The sequence below is a fragment of the Triturus cristatus genome, chromosome 4_1 (genome assembly GCF_964204655.1).
Source record: "Triturus cristatus chromosome 4_1, aTriCri1.1, whole genome shotgun sequence".
Classification (NCBI taxonomy): Eukaryota; Metazoa; Chordata; class Amphibia; order Caudata; family Salamandridae; genus Triturus; species Triturus cristatus.
The window spans coordinates 525,117,216-525,135,272 of record NC_140585.1 but is presented as its reverse complement, the minus strand read 5'-3'; the positions used below and the strand labels follow the sequence as shown (position 1 = coordinate 525,135,272).

Below are 18,057 nucleotides of genomic sequence, written 5' to 3'. Positions count from 1 at the left end.
CATCGCACTGTATCCACCTGAGCCCACTTCTTCCATTCCTCCACGGAACGGCTGATCCGCACTTCCTCCATGAATCGGTCTGCCCTTAACACACAGATTACCTTGGACGGGTTAATGATAGCCACAGGTGCTGGGGCGAGATGATCTTCCTCCATGGACTGTCTAGACAGTGCATCGGCCTTCCGGTTCTCTGAGCCTGGCCTGAAGGTGATTAGGAAGTCATATTCCTCAAAAAAGAGAGTCCATCGCATTTGCCTTGGTGTCAAATGCCTCGCCGTCTTCATGAACTGAAGGTTTCGGTGGTCCGAATAGACCGTCACCGTATGTTGCGCCCCCCACAAGTAGTGACGCCATTCTTGAAAGGCCTTTTTTATCGACAGCAGTTCTTTCTCTGCGACAGTATAGTTCAATTCGGCCTTATCTAACTTTTTTGAGAGAAAGGCAACCGGGTGCAGCCTCCCCGTGCTCTTGTCTCGTTGGGACAGAACGGCCCCTATGGCCTCCTCCGATGCATCGGCTTCCACTATGAACGGGACATCCATCTGAGGATGCCGGAGTATGGGAACCGAGGTGAACGCTGTCTTGAGGTGCTCAAACGCCGTGGTGGCTTCCGTTGTCCACACAAACGGCACTCCTTTACGAAGCAGACGAGTAATCGGCACAGCGATCTGGGAGAATTCCTGTATGAAACGGCGATAATAGTTCGCGAATCCCAGAAAACTCTGAACGTCCCGAACGTTCCCTGGAATGGGCCATTCGCGAATCGCCTTCACCTTTCTTTCTGACATGTTCAACCCATTCGGACTCAGAATCACTCCCAAGAACTCCACAGTATTCACCCCAAACTCGCACTTGCTGAGCTTACAATACAATTTATTGGCCCTTAGTTTTTCCAAAATCAACCCTACGTGTCTGGTGTGTTCTGCCACTGTGGTTGAGTAGATCAAAATGTCATCAATGTAGACGACTACAAAGATGTCCATATACTCTCTCATGACTTCGTTCAAGAAAAACTGGAATGCCGTCGGGGCATTGCAGAGCCCGAACGGCATCACCAGGTATTCATAGAGCCCAAAACGGGTCTTGGAACGCAGTCTTCCACTCATCCCCCTGTCTGACCCTTACCAAATGATAGGCCCCTCGTAGATCTAGCCTGGTGTATATTACTGCATCACGCACTTGATCCAACAGGACGCTGATGAGTGGCAACGGATACCTATTCCTGATGGTGTTCTCATTCAGACTCCTGTAGTCGCAACACGCTCTCAGCTCACCATTGGCCTTAGCTATGAAAAATAGCGGTGATGCTGCAGGGGATTGGGATGGTCTTATAAACCCCAGAGCCAGGTAGTGGTCTAAGTACTCTCTCAAATGGCGTGTTTCCGGCTCTGACAGTGCATACACCCTACACGTGGGGATGACTTCTCCCTCCACCAGGTCAATCCGACAATCATATGTTCTATGTGGGGGAAGACGTTCAGCCTGAGTTTTATTGAAAACGTCTGCAAAACCGGAATACTCCGCCGGTAATTCCACCTCTTTTTCTGCCGCGGTAGCGACATAAAAGGGATACGTCAATGCTAGGGCTATCGCTTGATGCTCATGCAGACACCGCTCCGCACACCCGGGTGAAAGAAACCTGACTGTCCGTTCCTTCCAATCCACCGTTGGGTTGTGGCTACAAAACCACGGCATCCCTAGAATGACTTCATATTGAGGGGCCTCTATGATGTTTAGTTCAATTTCTTCAAGATGGTGGTTGGCCCCATCCCTTAGGGACATCTTAAGACTTTCTGTGTGGAGCGTAATGCGACCAGATTTCAAAGGTTTCCCATCTACGGCCAGTACTTCCTCCGGGGACCCCCGTGGAACGACCCCTATGGATAAGGTTCTGACCAACCCCTGATCTATAAAGTTGCCAGTGGCCCCCGAGTCCAGCATCACTAGGACCTGATGCACCTGCTGCCCTACTTCTAGTCCTGCCTGCAGTACTATGTGGGCTTCGGTGTCTGTGGAACGGGTCGTGGTCAACGAGGGTATTCTCCACTCAGTGTCCCCCGAGGTTCCCAACGGGCCGCTCTCCTGGCTGCTTGTTTCTTTACTCAATGTAGAAACCGCCGCCCTCTTTCCCCTGTAGGGAATATGGGTGGCCTTGGGCTTTGCCGGACATTCGCGCACAAAATGCCCGCGTTTCCCGCAATACATACACAGGCCCAGGGTGCGGCGGCTTTCCCTTTCCGCTTTGGACAATGGGGCTCTCACTGCCCCAACCTCCATAGGTTCGCTGTCGGTGGCCAAGGGAGCCTGTTCCCTCCGGGTATATCTGTACGTGGAGCCTCCCCCTCTGTATCTATCTCCCCCTCTTTCGGCCATGCGCCCATCCAGGCGCAAAACTAGATTCATCATGGCGGCGCAAGTGGTAGACTGGGGGTCTATCTGCGCCACTATGTCTTTGAGCTCGTCACTCAAACCCTGATAGAACAGGGACATCCTCTTTTCTTCGGGCCATGCCGCCTCCGCCACCAACCTGTTAAAAGAGGTGAGGTAGGTAACCAGGTCGCTCTTTCCTTGTCTCAAGGATAACAACTCTCTGTCTGTACTGAACGTGGTGGTTCGTCTATCGAACACTGCTTCAAAAGCTGTCCTGAACGCGTCCCAGTCGGACAGAACGACATCGTTGTTTCTAACCAACGGGACCGCCCAAGACGCAGCGTCCCCCACTAGATATGAAATGGCAAAAGCTACCCGCGAGTGATTGGTGGGAAAAGACGATGGCTTACATGAGAAATGTAGCATGACCTGCGTCAGGAAGATTTGTATCTTTTGTGGATCTTCAGCGTATCGTTCAGGGCTAGCCAAGGGAATGGGCGGTGGCACCGTCACCTGGATCTGTGGGCCGCCCGCTGTGGACGCATCAAAGGGGTTGCGTGTCAGCCTATCTACCCTGTCCCTCAAGGCTGCCGTCTCTGTTCGCGATGCCACTAGTTCCTGTTGGACTAAGGCTAATGCCTGCACTACGTCCTCCAAGGTGGCCATGTCGCACACCCCGGACCGGGAGGAGCACGTATCGTGGGTGCGTTATTCTGTTAGGATCACAGGGCTCCTCAGGGTCCGGGCGACGTAACAGGGGTCCACCTCCCGATATCCCCGGACTCCAACCAGAAGGTTACAGAGTCCAGAGGCGATCAGGTGAGGGAAAAAAGGAAGGGGGGAAGGGACAGCAGGGAATAGAACCTGAAAGACAAAAAGAATAACATTCATATAAGAGCAACACTTATATCTACTCTCATTTAGGTCTCACTAGTGCCAGCAATTACCATGTGTAGTGGGAGTCCTTTCCCCGTGATCCCTGAGATGCCTCTCTCAGGACCACCAAACCATATCTCTACAGCACACAGACAAATCCTGTGTCTTTCAATGTCCAGAACTTAGTACCGGCCACGCAACGCAATGGCCTTTCCTCAGTCTTCCTTCAGACTAAGGGATCCTATTCCAAGCTATCAATAGAGTACTCCAAGAACCCCCGGTAGGCTTCCACGGTGTACAACCGCCGCCGGCGTTCTCACAGTGATAGTGATGCAGATTGGGGTATACAAAATCTCCCTACTTCCACGGATAGAGTAATTTCACAGTTACACGCACATACACTCACCATACATTAGGGCCCATTTCACTAACATACACTCAAATACTCTACTATCAATGAACCTGTGGAAAGAAATCTCCTAAACTCCTAAACCCCACACCTACACCGAGGTCGATAAGACCTAGCTATTGCAATTGTCATAATCTAAACAATCTATACATCAATAATCAAATAGAGTACTCAATAATTGACAAGAAATAATCACCAACACCATATTTAAAATTATGATTCTTTATCTAAAATTAGTCAAAAGAAATTAATCAGAATAAATCATTTTCTCATAATTACCTATTCTAGCTAAATGTCAGAATGGGTCATCAGGACAAGTCTCTCAGTAGAAATCTCCCAAGTCACCGTTCTCACAGCATCGATCCTCACCAACGCAGGTTTGGGAAGAAAGTAAAACCGCAATGGAATGGAACCCTCTCTGGTCTAATATATTTATAATAATTCAAACAAAGGAAAGAAACATTTAATTTTTTCTTCATCCGCCGAACCGCTGAGCAGAGCGAGAAGGAAAGGATGTAGCATCGCTACATTTTGAAAATTTCTGTGCTCAGAAAAAGTCACAAAAATAAAAAGACAGAACAGGAACTAAATCTTAAAATGTTTCTTCTCAACTTCCACATATTTCCTCTGGTGAGCTCACAGCTTAGAGTCTTTCTTTAAAGCTCCTTTGTTTTCCAAGGCTGCCAAGGCTGCTGCCCCAATACATCTGGAAACATGCCCAGATCTGCTGCTGTCCTCACGGAAAGTTTTAACCAGGCAAAGACTGTGGACAGATGACTCGCGTCCATATTCAGCAAGGCCTTTTCCATCACAAATTCTCACTCGAAACCAGGCTTCAAAAGTCAGCCATCTTTTAGTAGGCCACAATAGGCCACAATAGACCTTCTTAATTAAAAGAGACAAAACAACGTTACCACAGCATAATGATTAAACAGTGTTAACCCCACTAATACCCTTATGTGTATGCAATTATCTAGCTTTAGCAACACAGAAAAGCATTAATTCAAAAGCGTTTCGTGCTTAAAAATAAACAGCACTCAGCAACGTTTATTTAATAAAACATGCACATTGTCAATAGCAACATATAAGCGTTTCCCTCGTGTCGGTTTTTCTCTTGTTAATACATACGTGTTGATTAATAAAAAAAAACATTTACACAAAACAAATAATTAATAATTAAAATTAGTACTTTTATTTTTACCACGTTTAGACAACTGAAGCTTCAAAACCCGATGAATTTTCAACAGAAAACTCTGCTCCAGCAATAGCGCTCCTTCACAACGTGAGGATCAACACGCTAAGAATCGTGCCTCAGTATGTACCATAGTGCTCCCTGGTTATCTCTCACCAGGAGCACCGCTTTGAGGGGAAATGCGCAGCCCGCGCTCTTCCTGAATACCCAGTTAGGTGTAAGGACACCCGCTGTCTCTCTGCTCAGCCGAGCCTGAATTACTAAGCCAGTTGTACCCCCATCCGTAATGACCAGAGTAAGTGCTTCCCCTTCTCGGGGTGATGCGGGGGGTTTGTAGGGGGTTTGGGCACCCTAGACCGTGGAAACAAGAATGTACACCTCCTATGGTGCTACGAGGACAAATACCGCCTTTCTGCGGCAAGGGTTCAGTTCGCTCTTCCGCAAACTGAGTACGAGCGTTGGTTCCCGGGGAGAGGAGTCAGGGACGATTCCTACCTGCTCCGCGTTATTCGTTTCAGCCGCCGGCCGCTGGGAACACGCCCCCACGGGGGCGTCCGTCAGTCGGGTGTTCGGGAAACGGGTTCTCGCCGTCGACCTGCTCAGCAACGCTCCTCTGCTACGTTCTCCGATCGTCGTCCTAGTAAAATGAATAACGCACACCTCCGGCCGGGTGGGACGCTGTTATAAGGACGTCTACTTCCGGGCCCCGGAGGCTGCTGGGATATGTAGTCTTACACGCTAGGTAGGCGCGTCTGCCTACGATGCCTACGATTCCTGACACATTGGACACCACTGACCTTTCCTTCCCTGAAATGAACTCCGTTGGAGAGAGCATTTTGAGTATTGGGCCACGGCCCACAACACCCGCTGAGCTGTAGACGTAAGCCATTCCTCCTAACTGTTGCAGCAGAGTTTAAAGGTTTACTCCTCCCAGTCTAGTATTTAGAGATTATTTGCCAGCAGAAGATCTACTAATAGTATGGAAAAAGTTGTTCTCCCTATTTGCAAAATTATTCTACTCTACAGTTCCTTCTAAAAGAAGAATATTATTCAGTGCTATTAGGTTTGGCTGATAAATAGACCCCCTGCTGGGTCACACTTCTGTGTTTTTACGTCTAGCTATAGACAGGTTCAATTGTTTGAAAATACATGACAACAGTTTTTTTTAAAGGTACTATATGCAATACCAAGTGTGTGCGTTTTTTTTCAGGCTCTCCTTGCCGTTTTCTTTCATGTGTTTTAATTTTATGGTTGGTTACATTGACTTGTTCATGTTCCCATTGGGTTTTTGCGTAGGGGCATTGAGTAGTCTGCAGTAGCTTGTAAATCAGAGCTACTGTGTTTTCTTCGAAGTATTTATTGTACTGAAAATGCTTAATTCCGTTTGCTGTTTTATGGATGTTTTGTTTAGGGAGCGTATGCTGCTAATTTTAGATATATTTTCCAATCAGCCTTGCCTGTTTTTTTTTTTGTTTTACTGCGCATGATTACATGTTGCTTCCATTGTTCTGCTGCTTTATTGATTATAGTACAGCCTTTGAAAGTTATGGTGGCAATTGGATAGCTAGGGAATCCCACCCAAATTATTAAATTCAATATTATTACATTATGAGGACACCTGGGTGCGGGTCAAAACAAGCGCTAACACAATGACCTAAAAAATGTGTAAGGGCTCAATCAGGGCTACATGCTGGCACCCCTCCTGTTGAATCTGTTTACTGCAGACCTGGGGTCCGCCTTGCAAGGCGCCAGTTTAGTAGCCCCAAGGCTGGGAAGTGCAAGGCTGCCGATGCTGCAACATGCAGACGGCGCAATATTAATGGACCAGACTAGAGTGGGCCTTCAAAGAGCCCTGCAAGCGCTGGATCGTTTTAACAAGGCCAACTATTTGACGGTTAACCAGGGAAAGACCAAGGCAATTGTGTTCGGGAGACATCAACTGAAAAGGCAAGCTAAATGGTCCCTGTGTGATCTGCGAATTGGCAGAGTAACATCTTACAATTACTTTGGATCTGGCTTTCAGAAAAGGGCCAATGTACACATCCATTGAAAACATCTAAACTCCAAGTCCACCAACATCTTCCACCTGTAAAGACAATTGATTTAACATTTGCTAAGCCCATCAGCCTTGCTGATACTGACTGTTTTAAAAGCAAAATTGCTACCAGCCATAAGCTGAATCCTGAATCGCTAGATGAGTTCTTAAATACAATTCAATCTAAAGCATACAAATCAGTACTGCTCATCTTGCGTTCAGTCAGGAAAACAAGACTGAGACTGGAGCTCGGCCTTAGAAGGCCGGACCTGATATGCCAGGGGGTTCTGATAAAGCTATACCGCAGGATCTTGAGGGCTCCAGTGGATTCAGTCAGATACCAGCTGAGATCTGTCTTTGAAGAGGTAGGGACAGCCTGGCACACCAGCCTTGGTCACTCCGTCAACACAATGAGGATTGAGGCAGCGTACTTTCGACTATCGGAAATTCTATTCTCTGCCTGGAAGAAAGCAGTAAACAAGCAGATCTTGGAAACTTCTTTCGCTCAAGAGACTAAACTCCTTAGTCCAAGCACTATTCTAGAGCCACTGAACAAAACATATATTCCGGGAAAAGCTCAACATTATTTAAATGACACCGTGACATCACAAGTCTGCAGGAAAATTCTCATCATGAGACTTATCACGTTACACATTACTGACTTTAATCCAGCATGGGCACACCAGGGGAAGAACACTGAGATCAGACTAGGTTACTTCCATAAAGAATCTTGGCTGCACCTCCTGTGCTGCTGCCCCAAACTGAATAATGTACGACAGCACCTTCTTCGCCCAATATTTATTGCTAATGGGGCTAAGATCTGTCAGGAGGCCACGGCCTTATGCTTCACGTGACAAAAAACAATGAACCTAACAAGACTGGGGACATTTACGTATCTGATCAGGATTTCTTTAAACGAGGCGTCAGAAGACCTTCTTGACCTTGTGACAAAACGCCACAAATTTATAATACGCGGAAGTAGGCAGGGTAGCCCCCCACAGGCATCAAGGGGTTCCCCCTCCTTACCTAAAAGCTCCAGTATATATTCATTTTAATCAAAATTGGAAGCATAGGTAACTCCGTGGACTATTACAAATGTGCCAAAGGTCGACGGACGTTTATAAAGTCAAAGGTTATTAAAGGAAAGGGGAAGGTGGAGGGGCTGGGGGGAACTGTCTGTTAGCTGCTTTTTAATAATGCTCTTGCTTTTTACTGTAATGATTTTAATTATTCGAACAGTTAATACATTCATTCAATACATGTTGCTTATATCATTTACAACTTGTTCGTTTTAAAAGTAAAGACATGCTCACATAAAAGGCGTTCTTAAAAATGTTAATACTGGGTCAAAAGTGCACTATGCAATAACTTCCTGGGCATGCCTTTCTAGTTCAGCATTTAAAACATAAGCTTCATCTTCTGACCCTTTTCTTGAAACTCCTTTTTGAACGTACAGATTTAATCTGCTCGTCAAAACTGTTCTCTTCCTATCTTCTACACTGTGTAGGCCAAGATGTTGCGTTTTCTATGGGATTTTCTTTCTAAAACAGCTTGGGGGAAACACACACAAAGTAGCATACCATTGCCAACCATGTAACATAACAAATGCTAGACCTTTTGTCAATACTTATTTTTTTTAATGTTAATCTCCAGATGAATAGCATTTTTTTATGGGAAATAATTTTTAGGTCTCGCCTAGCTATTGCGATAGCAATCGTTATGCGAGACTATAGTAAGGGGCTCCCAAAAGTGCTCCCAAAAGCGGATTGCATGGCGAGCACGCACACAATCACCTGCATCGTGCCGCCATGCAATCCGCTTTTGGGAAGCGCTCCAGCCCACTGGTGCCCTCTGCATCAAACTTCAAAGGGTCCGCTCCCCCGCCAGTAATGCACTCCCCCACCAAGCTCACACGCCACTCCGCCGCGTCACAAATTTGCTTTCACTTTCGCGGTGGGCGCTCGTTTATTTCAGCAACACAGCTCGTGCCAGTTTCGCGCCGGGCGTCCCTTCCCTATCCTATCTCGTATCTCCAGCCCACCGCTGGTCATCCGCACCAAGGACTCCGGTATGTTTTTGAAGTGCTTCCCGTTGCTTGTTTATCAGCATGTCGCCCTTCAAGGGCATAACTTTAATAGGTCCGTTAATGTGTTATCGATATCGCAGATAAACTAGTGTAATGCTTTGATAAGTTGCTGGGTTTCTCCTGTGCAGAGCCGGTCGTCTCGTGTGCTAGTTGTGAGCATTTAAGTATGGTAAACTGGAAAGGTTCCCCCAATGAAACTTGTTATAACTCACAGTTGTCCCTGCACCCTGACGCTTTAATGCGAGGAACGCTGCCCGTGACCCTGCTCTCTGTACATAAAGAGGTCCCCTGAAAAGGCGAGGGTGGGGGTGCGCCCCTCCCGTGATGCCGGGCGTTCCTGGGCTTTCAGCTATACACGACAGAAGCTGCACTAATCCACTGAGGCTGTACTTCATTAAAGGGCACATGCAGCCGCTCCGGGTCTATAAGCAAGTGTCTCATGCACGCTCTAAACAGCAGTCATATGTTCTGCTGCTTTACGTTCCTTTGCAAAGTTTTTAAAGCGCTAGGTTGCTTCACGGCGCTTCTTGCGGTCGTGAATGCAATGGAGGGGCAGGGTAATTTAGCTGGGAGAAGTGATGCAGGAGTACGTTAAGATATGGAAAAGGCGCAAAAGAACCTATGTACTGGATGCACAGTAAACTCGAAGCGCTGTAAGTGTCGAGTTATTTATCTAGTTTTTCTTACCAACACTTAGCCAATTTTTGTGCCTACCCTCAGTTTAAAGATATGGGAATTGACGTATGAGAAGATAATTTTCCCACGATCACACAGTGAAGCAAGCGGGGATACGGTATTTTGAAACTCTTGTCACTTGAATTCATTGTCTTTTTTTCCTTCGGACCGAACATGAGAGATATTGCCCCCTCCCATTTCTCCTTACGTCCTCAGCAGGATAGTAACAACTCCCCCGCCCCCCACCCCCTGCTTGCTTTCCACTGCTCCCCAAACACTTTACAGCGGTGCGCCCCCTCCCCCCTTATACTCTCACTGATAAGTCGCAAAACTCGCGCAGACATGGTATTGAGCATAAGCTGCAAGGACGCTTTGTGTTGAGTACGTCCCTCGCGATATAGTAAGCGCCACGAGGGGACGACGAAAAGCGCTATACAAACAAAATGAATAAGAGGCAGACTCTGAAGAGAGACGTGTCTGCAACCGAAGAGAGGTCGGACTCTGAATTATGAACGCAATCCCCGGAGCAAAAGGGGTTGTTTCAGTGATTTATTCTGGTGTAACATCGACACTGTTCGCCAGCATCTGTGTCATCAGACTCCGGGAACTGAGGCCATGCTGTTTCCCTCCTCCTTCAGGCAACTCATTCACTTATCACCCCACCCCCCCCAAAAAAAACACCTTCAACCCGGGTTTACTTCTCTCTTTTAAGATAGTTTTGAGCTTTCGCTGCTTTCTAAGACACCTTGGACGGTTCCTGAATGGAAATTTTGCCTTTCATGTAAGTTTACTACTTTTAGAAATTCGCTAACTACTTTGGAGTAGCTCGACTCCCACTCGTAGGCAGAGTTCTCCGCATCCGGAGACCCCGCAACTGTGGCACAGAACTCCGCACCCTAAGCACAAGGAGTCGTAAAACCCCGTATGTAGATCCTAAATGCCTCCAAGTACTAAACATGCAGGAAGTGTATGTTTACCTTTGTGAGTCAGGGCCATGGTGGTCTGTGATCAGGCAGGGGCATAAAGCAAAATGATGCGCCATGCAGGATTGAAGAAGACAGGCCCGGCTCCAGGAATTTTAATTTGGGTGGGCCAAGGGTGCCTTTGGGTGGGCCACTGCGGGCTCGATTTGTGGCATATATCTCTAGGCAGGCCTGCTTCAGGGCCCCCCTTTATCTCTTCTTAGTCTTACAAGGCCCAGTAAATTGCACTCTTTTCCAAATCTCTTTCTAAATATTATCACTCTCAAAAACTGTTTTTTCTATGTAATTTTCCTTTGATGGGAAGAGGAGGTTTCTGAGGTGGTAGTATCAGGCAAGTGACACTACTTGGGCTCCCTCTGTTCGAGCCTTCATGGAGGATCCCTCTTCATTACTACCTCCACCTGACCCCAGACTCCGCAACGCACTCCCTTTCAGGCTTGATTATCCACTACTCCTCTCCAGTGCACCTTATCTCACAGCTGACCTTGGGCCCCAGCCTCATATCAGGCACCCAGTAAAAACATTAGTAAAATCACCTTCAAACTTAAAACATTGAATATAGCAGTAAATCTAATTAGTACACACTTTAAAATATGTTCCACAGTAGCCCTTATGACCCGACTGCTAATTAAATAAACAAAAACAGAAAGGCCATGACAGGGCCAGCTTTAGCGCTGATGCGAAAGTCTTTTTTGGCGCCGCACCAATAATCACTGCCATACGCCACAAGTGCCCCTCATCTCCCCATAGCCCCTCCCCCTCATGACCTCCTCCTCGGATTCCCTTACTGCCACCCTCCACCAGTGCCCCTCATTTCTCTGTAGCCCCTCCCCCTCATGACCTTCTCCTCAGAATCCCTCACTACCATCCTCCAGCAGTGCCCCTCATCTCTCCCTAGCTCTTCCCTCCCCCCTCCACCCCACGACCTCTTCCTCGGATTCCCTCACTGCCACCCTCCAACAGTGCCCCTCATCGCTCCATAGCTACTCCCACTACCTCCTCCTCGGATTCCCTCACTGCCACCCTCCAACAGTGCCCCTCAGCTTTACGTAGCCCCTCTCTCATATGCATTATCATTTGGGGTGTAGCGCTACTCATATCAGTGTAGTGTGTGTCAGTACTTTACACCATGCACACATTATACAGAGACAACGAATCATACAAGTATGCAAATCAGCCTACAGGGAATGTCACATAAGCCAATGAGGATTACAAGGTGTATGAATCACATGTCATCCATACTGGTGGGCAGTTATTTTAAGAGGGTTTGGTCTGGAGAAGCACAAACTCAGGATTTAAAGAGTACTCCAGTGGTTAGGGGTTGGCTTTACTGATAAAAATGTATATCTACCCAAAGATACTCATTTTAGCAACATTAGAATAATGAAAGACTGGGGAAGTTCTAACTATATCACAAAACAAAAAACGCGAAGTTCTAACTATACCATTCATGTTTGCATGCAGCTCTTTGATGACAGTTCATTGGTCACTGTCCTATGTTAGGATTGTATCTTCTGAACTGCAAGTAACACAAGGATCTCTGTCACAATGACAGTAACCCACTGAGCTTCCACATAAAATACAGTTCATCTGCACTTAACTACTAACAGAGAAATGATTGCTCTCCAGCAGGATCATTTATCACCAGCGTTATCTGGGCATTTTTTTATTGTCCTATTGTTGTCCTGCATCAGCCATAATAATGATAAAAACTGATTAAATGAAGCACACACGAAGTACATGTCCTGCTGGGCCTGTGCAGATTTTAAAAAGAAAAACAAATAGTGACACATTCTCCTACCTACTCCATTAGTCAAACTTAGTGTCGCAGCCTGAAGTGATAAGCAGCTGCAGGGGTTGGGAAAGGTGAATCAAAGTAAACAAACTTATTTTCTCCTGCGCTGCATAGAAAAAGAATATCCACGCAGCAGGACAGTAGGCAAAGGTTACAGTGGCCAAGAAAGGATTTGTCGCCATTCGCCATGCCCCTGTTGGAGATGAAGGGGTGAAAAATTAAACAAAGCCTCGTTAACATGTAAATGGTCTTTTAAAGACCTGTTAAGTACTCAGATGCGGCTGAGATAATCTCAAAAACTGGGGGGGGGGGAGGGGGGGCGCTTTGAAGCACTTTGAGCCCCATGGCGTTGCGCGCCTCCCTTCAAGCCCTCACTGCAAGGCCCAAGGCTCCAGTTTGGGTGGGCCAGGCTAATGTTTGGGTGGGCCTGGAAGAAGAGCCCCCCATATTTCACAGATATTCGAAGGCTTTACACGAATGGAGCACCCCTGAAGGTTGCCTCCCCCGCCTCCCTCCGTGGGCTGCAGGTGTCTGTTATGTTGCTGGTCCTAGCCCTTCAGAGCGGTGTACTCATTTGTACAGCGCACATCCAGCGTGCTCTAGGAGCTATAGATACGAGCTAAAGAGTTTGTGCTTCTAAAGAGACTCAAACACGCCTGCTGGCTATTTATTGATCTTTATATCTTTATATGCAGCCTCTTCTTCCTTTCCCTTCTGCACAGTTTCTGTCCCTTGCACCTGTCCGTGTTTGCTTCCCTCACCTTCCTCCCCATGTTTTTGATTTTCTCCCCCTTTACCTGCATCTCCCCGCCGGGTCTCACCTGGCATCTCCGCTCTTCTCTATTGCCGCCTCTCCGCGATGCCCGATTGTTCCCCCGGCCCCATCTGCTCCCCCTCTCTCTGATTATTTCTTGCCGGCTACCCCTTGCTCTCTGGTCTACGCCAGCTATCCCGTGTGCTCATATCTTCCTCCCTTGGCCCTGTGTGTTTTCTGTGTTCTCCCATTTAGTACCTTCTCGGCCCCTTACTTGCTTGCTGTCCAATCCCCAGCCCTCGCTGTCTCTATCATTATACACTCTCCCTGTGTTTTCATGCTCCCCCATGCTTTTTACCAGCTCCACCCTTCTGCGCTTTCATAAACTGAATGCGCTTTGTAGCGCCAAACTCTGCGTGTTCTTCGTGAACCTGTTTGGCTTCTCCTAATATGGTATCTCTCCCTCGTCCTTATATTACCTCGATGTCTTTACTCGTTATATCCTTTACACTTTTGATACCCATTTCATTACCTCCTGTCACTACTACTCCCTGTCCTGTCTTCCTTACCCCCACCCTGCTTTCCTTGTTGTCATTTTGCTCTTGCACAGAAGGGATTGTTTATAGAATAAACACTGCGAAAAGTATTTACAATGAAATATGGCATTGTAAATGACAGTGCCTATTATGTATGTGGTAAGAAAACCTGCAAAGTACAAATTGTGTGTTTACGTACCGCTTGCAGGTTTTCAAAACACATAAATAAAAGGCATTGTCATTTACAATGGCAATAGCTCAAACTCTCGCAAATGCGAGACCTATTGCATTGCAAATGCTTGTTATTGTTTTTCAGCATTGTTTTTTTTAATGATTAAACTGATAAAAACTTTAATTGTTACACGTTTTTTCCAGGTAGCTTGAGTGTAGTCATAAAATAATTCTATACGTTTTTAAATGCTTGATTTGTATGTCCTCTTTTTAGCATGTTTTCCTTTTTATTATAGCTGGAGATCATATTGGAAACAGTAATAGCAGAGAAGGCGGATTGAAGGAAACTGTAACATTAAAATGGTGCACTCCTAGGACTAATAGTGTGGGTGAGTAGATTGAAGCCATCATGAATGTTTTTGGACATTTATAGTCTGGGTGAAAAGAATTCTACTCGTTTCTGTGGCATTAATGTAGTGTTTATCAAGTATTCTTATTTAATCACAAAATCATTCACAGAAGGGGCGTGGCCTGGACGCTAAGTAATATGGCCACTAGTCATTGATGGGATTGCGTGGGTCAACCAAACTGACCTAAATGTTCTGCTTTAGCTTTTCTAAGGACAGCATCGTCGGCTTCCGCTAGCCTTTGCACCAATTCCAAACCGATGGGGTAATTTCTCTGCCTGCTTTGTTCAGTGGTTGGGGATCCATACTAACGTGTGAGAGGTGAACCCTCTCCCTTGCTCGGTGCATTGGGCAGAGTGTGATTGAGATGGCACCATGGAGAGGATTTGGCCACTTCTGGGACACCCATCTGATCCATTTCTCTTGCTAGGGAAAGCATGCGGTTGAGGATATGAAGTGCGTAGGGACATGAATTTCGAGCTTGGAGCGGAGGCCCACTTTCTTTGGTGGTTTGGTTACTGGGTGAAGCACTCTTTTCCCGAATGGGGCTGTATTTGTGCCCCTGGTATGTACTAGATAGGAGGTTCTGGCCTTGCCCTCACTGCTGTTGCCACCATGGTGCTGTGCTGGAGGCGGTCTATGCCTGTTGGGACACTAGGGAGCATTGATGGGGCTACCGCGGACCAACATCTAGTGCCAGCCTCCAGGCTCAACCTGAACAAAAGTTGCTGAAAGCCTTCGATGTGAGAGAGGGCATGACTGAAACTACTTGTGGTAACTTGGATGAGGAACTAAAGGAACAATAACATCGGTTACAAATACTGCTGACCATCTTACCTGTTAAGCTGATGCCACAGAAAAAAGGTATCTGTCAGACAACTAAATGATGATGTTAATCCCTTCTCAAAGGAGGAAGAGTGATATTGTGGGAGGAGTGGGGGGGAAGAGACAGGGTTTGGAGCTTACTTGCCTAGCCAACGAAGGGCTCTATTCGACTGCTGTGAGTGAAATTGAGCACCTATGTAGGTGGCAACGTCCTCTTCAGTGGTACTAGGGCTCGCTGTATTTCCCATAGCTACTTCAGTTTTTGAAGTGTACTCTGGCCCTCTCATTGTTTCTGGCTGCCTAGAGAGGGCATGGTCGGTTCTTGGATTTGATTGCTGAAGGGACTAAGCACAGCTGATTGTATGCTTGAAAGTGGTGGACATGCATGCTGATTAGTCTGTGGTGCTCCACAGCTCACACTTAGAGGGCAGGGGTGTTTGGGGGGGGGAGGGGGTACTTGTATATCTATGTAACAACCCCATGGAGTGGGTGGAAAGCCTAGATGGCTAAATAATGGCAGATGTATACCAGGGATCAGTTCCAGAGTAACTAAACATTATTTCCTAGTGCCAAGTTGTAGCTAGTACCTAGTTAAGATTCTAGGTTTGCCACCTCTGTAAATCAACTTTAAAGCTCAGTCAGTTTACATGGTGTAATTTTAGATATCAAAGATAACTCTACATCCCTTTGTACTCAAAGCACAAAACAAAGATGGAAATTGAGCTATGAAGGCCAAATGTATATATATTAAACCAAGTGTAACTGTGTTAGTGCTGTCCAGAGTACTTCATACATATTTATATGTCTTGAAAAATCCATATCAGTGGTCTAGTGCAGAAATGTTTTCATATACATCTTTTGTGAGATATTTCTTTATTGGTTTTCAACAAAACAGTTCAACATATCCAGGTGAGCAACACTAAACTTTGGACATGGCTAATGCAACCAGAATAAATCTGCCCCTTTCTATTGCAACAGTTAATCCTTTGTTCTCAGAAAAAAAATATTAAATGTTTTAATATATAAGTGCTTTAAAGTGTATGTCCCTGTTTAATGCTGTACTGACACTTTAATATTAAACATGTTGGTTTGTATAGTGAGTATTCTAAGTGTTGTTGCAAAATGTATTTTATAAAGTATGTTTTTTTTCATTTGCTTTTTAGAATTACACTATTGCACTGGAGCGTTCAGAATTTCGCCGGTCGATGTAAATAGCAGACCATCATCCTGTCTTACAAACTTTCTTTTAAATGGTAAAGTTAAAAATTATATAATCTTTTACATCTAAAATCCCATGTTGCATTCTTCTGTTTAGCAGGTGGTGTGTTGCACCTTTATTGTGTTAAAGGCAGCGTTTGGCGCATTGCAACTTTGTGTTCTTGGTTGCCTGGTGGGGATTCCTTAGCTTTGATGAAGGAATTTGCTTAGATGGAATAGTGCCCATAAAAAATGCATTAAAGTGTGTCAGGCTAGGGGCGTGGCCAACCGGGCAGCGAAATGGCCGCTCTGTGAGCGAGCTCCGCCGGCTGCACTAACTAATCCTTACTAAATCCTTCACTGCTCACACAAGGCGTCCCGATTTGCCCACCGGAAGGCGCCGCATTGCTCAGTGTCTTACCGATCGAAGATTGGTGATTGTCGGGGGCTGTGGAGCCGTGCTGTGCCCCTGGACGTCCCGCCCGCGAAGATCCTGGGGAGGGCGCCCGCTGCCGCGGCTGCCGGGGGCGGCTGGGAGCGACTACTGGAGGCCGAGGCTGCGTGGGCCTGAGGCAGAGAGGAGAGCTGCGGGCGCCGAGCTGCGGGGCGCGGACAGGAAGAAACCGTGTCTGCTGGCTCGAACCAGTCCGGGCACCTGGCCGTTGGGCTCCGGCTGCCGAGCTGAGTGAGACGCTGCTGGTCCCGCCTGCTGCTGGCCGCGAGAGCGCAGACCCAGACGGCGGGGACGCCATTTTGTGCTGGCTGCAGGAGGTGGGCGCGAGGCTGGCTGAAGCTGAGATTTGCCGGGCCCGGCTATTGAGGAGCCCACGTTGCTGCGCACACGGCGTGGAGGTGGTCGGTGTTCACTGGAGGTGAGCCTGCGGGGGCGACTGGTGCCGCGGAGGCCGCTGGGCACGCTGCAGCCCGGGACCGAGGGTGCAGGGGGGGCAGTGCGGTGCTGGTCCGCCACCTAGTGCCCAGGACTGTCCCGGACCTGCGGAGTGGTCGAGGTTGGATCTGCGGGGTGCCCGGTAGCCGCTACGCCCAGGCGGTGAGAGACGTTGCTGGTAGGATTTGACTGCGCCCACGGCGGGGGTGTCGCCGACGAGCCTCGAGGCGCCGGTGCCGGGCGGAGAGACGGCCCCCTCCGGAACCCGACCTGGCTGGTGGAGATGTGGCGCTGATCCTAGCCCAACTCAGTGAGTGGAGATATAAGAGAGTGGATTGCAAGGGTCCTGAAGCGGAGTCAAGGAGGTATACACGCGGTTCGCGCCCATCCCGTATATTAGCGGCCAATTGGTGGGAGTGTGGCGCGGCGGTGGGATACAGGACCGCAGTGCGTCTGAGCCGCGGCTCAGGGACCCCCGCAGCGGCTGGCGAGCGGAGCGGCGGCGGCGGTGAGGCTCCACTAGCAGCCTCGGAGACGACATCTGGGGGCTGACGATTGCGTGGAGAACTGATCCCACGGCTACCTGTGGTGGGGAGTCTAGGGAGTCCCGACTGGTGATCGTGACCGGCTGGCTGTGGCGAGACCTTGAGGACCTGCCTTCTTGGCCTGTTCCGATAGCACCTGTGGCTTTGCCCGTGCCCCCGCTGGCCTGGGGACGGTGGAGCGAGGACCGTGAGCGGTGGTGGCTGGACCTCCGGGGTCACGGCCGGAACCTTGTGACATCGCCGACTGGACACGGATCTGTCTGGCTGTATTTGAGTAGACCTCCTTTGCAGTGTCCGGGCCTGCCCCATTGC

General features: G+C 47.9%; 1 protein-coding gene across 2 annotated transcripts in view; it reads left to right on the top strand.

Annotated features, from left to right (window-relative positions):
• INTS13 (integrator complex subunit 13) overlaps positions 1–18,057 on the top strand; it is a 327,931-nt gene that overhangs the window by 184,697 nt on the left and 125,177 nt on the right. For both annotated transcript variants that reach the window (XM_085652788.1, XM_085652789.1), the window contains exons 9-10: positions 14,179–14,271; positions 16,278–16,367. In XM_085652788.1, the coding sequence (XP_085508914.1) occupies positions 14,179–14,271; positions 16,278–16,367 (183 nt within the window). The remainder of the gene's footprint in view (positions 1–14,178; positions 14,272–16,277; positions 16,368–18,057) is intronic.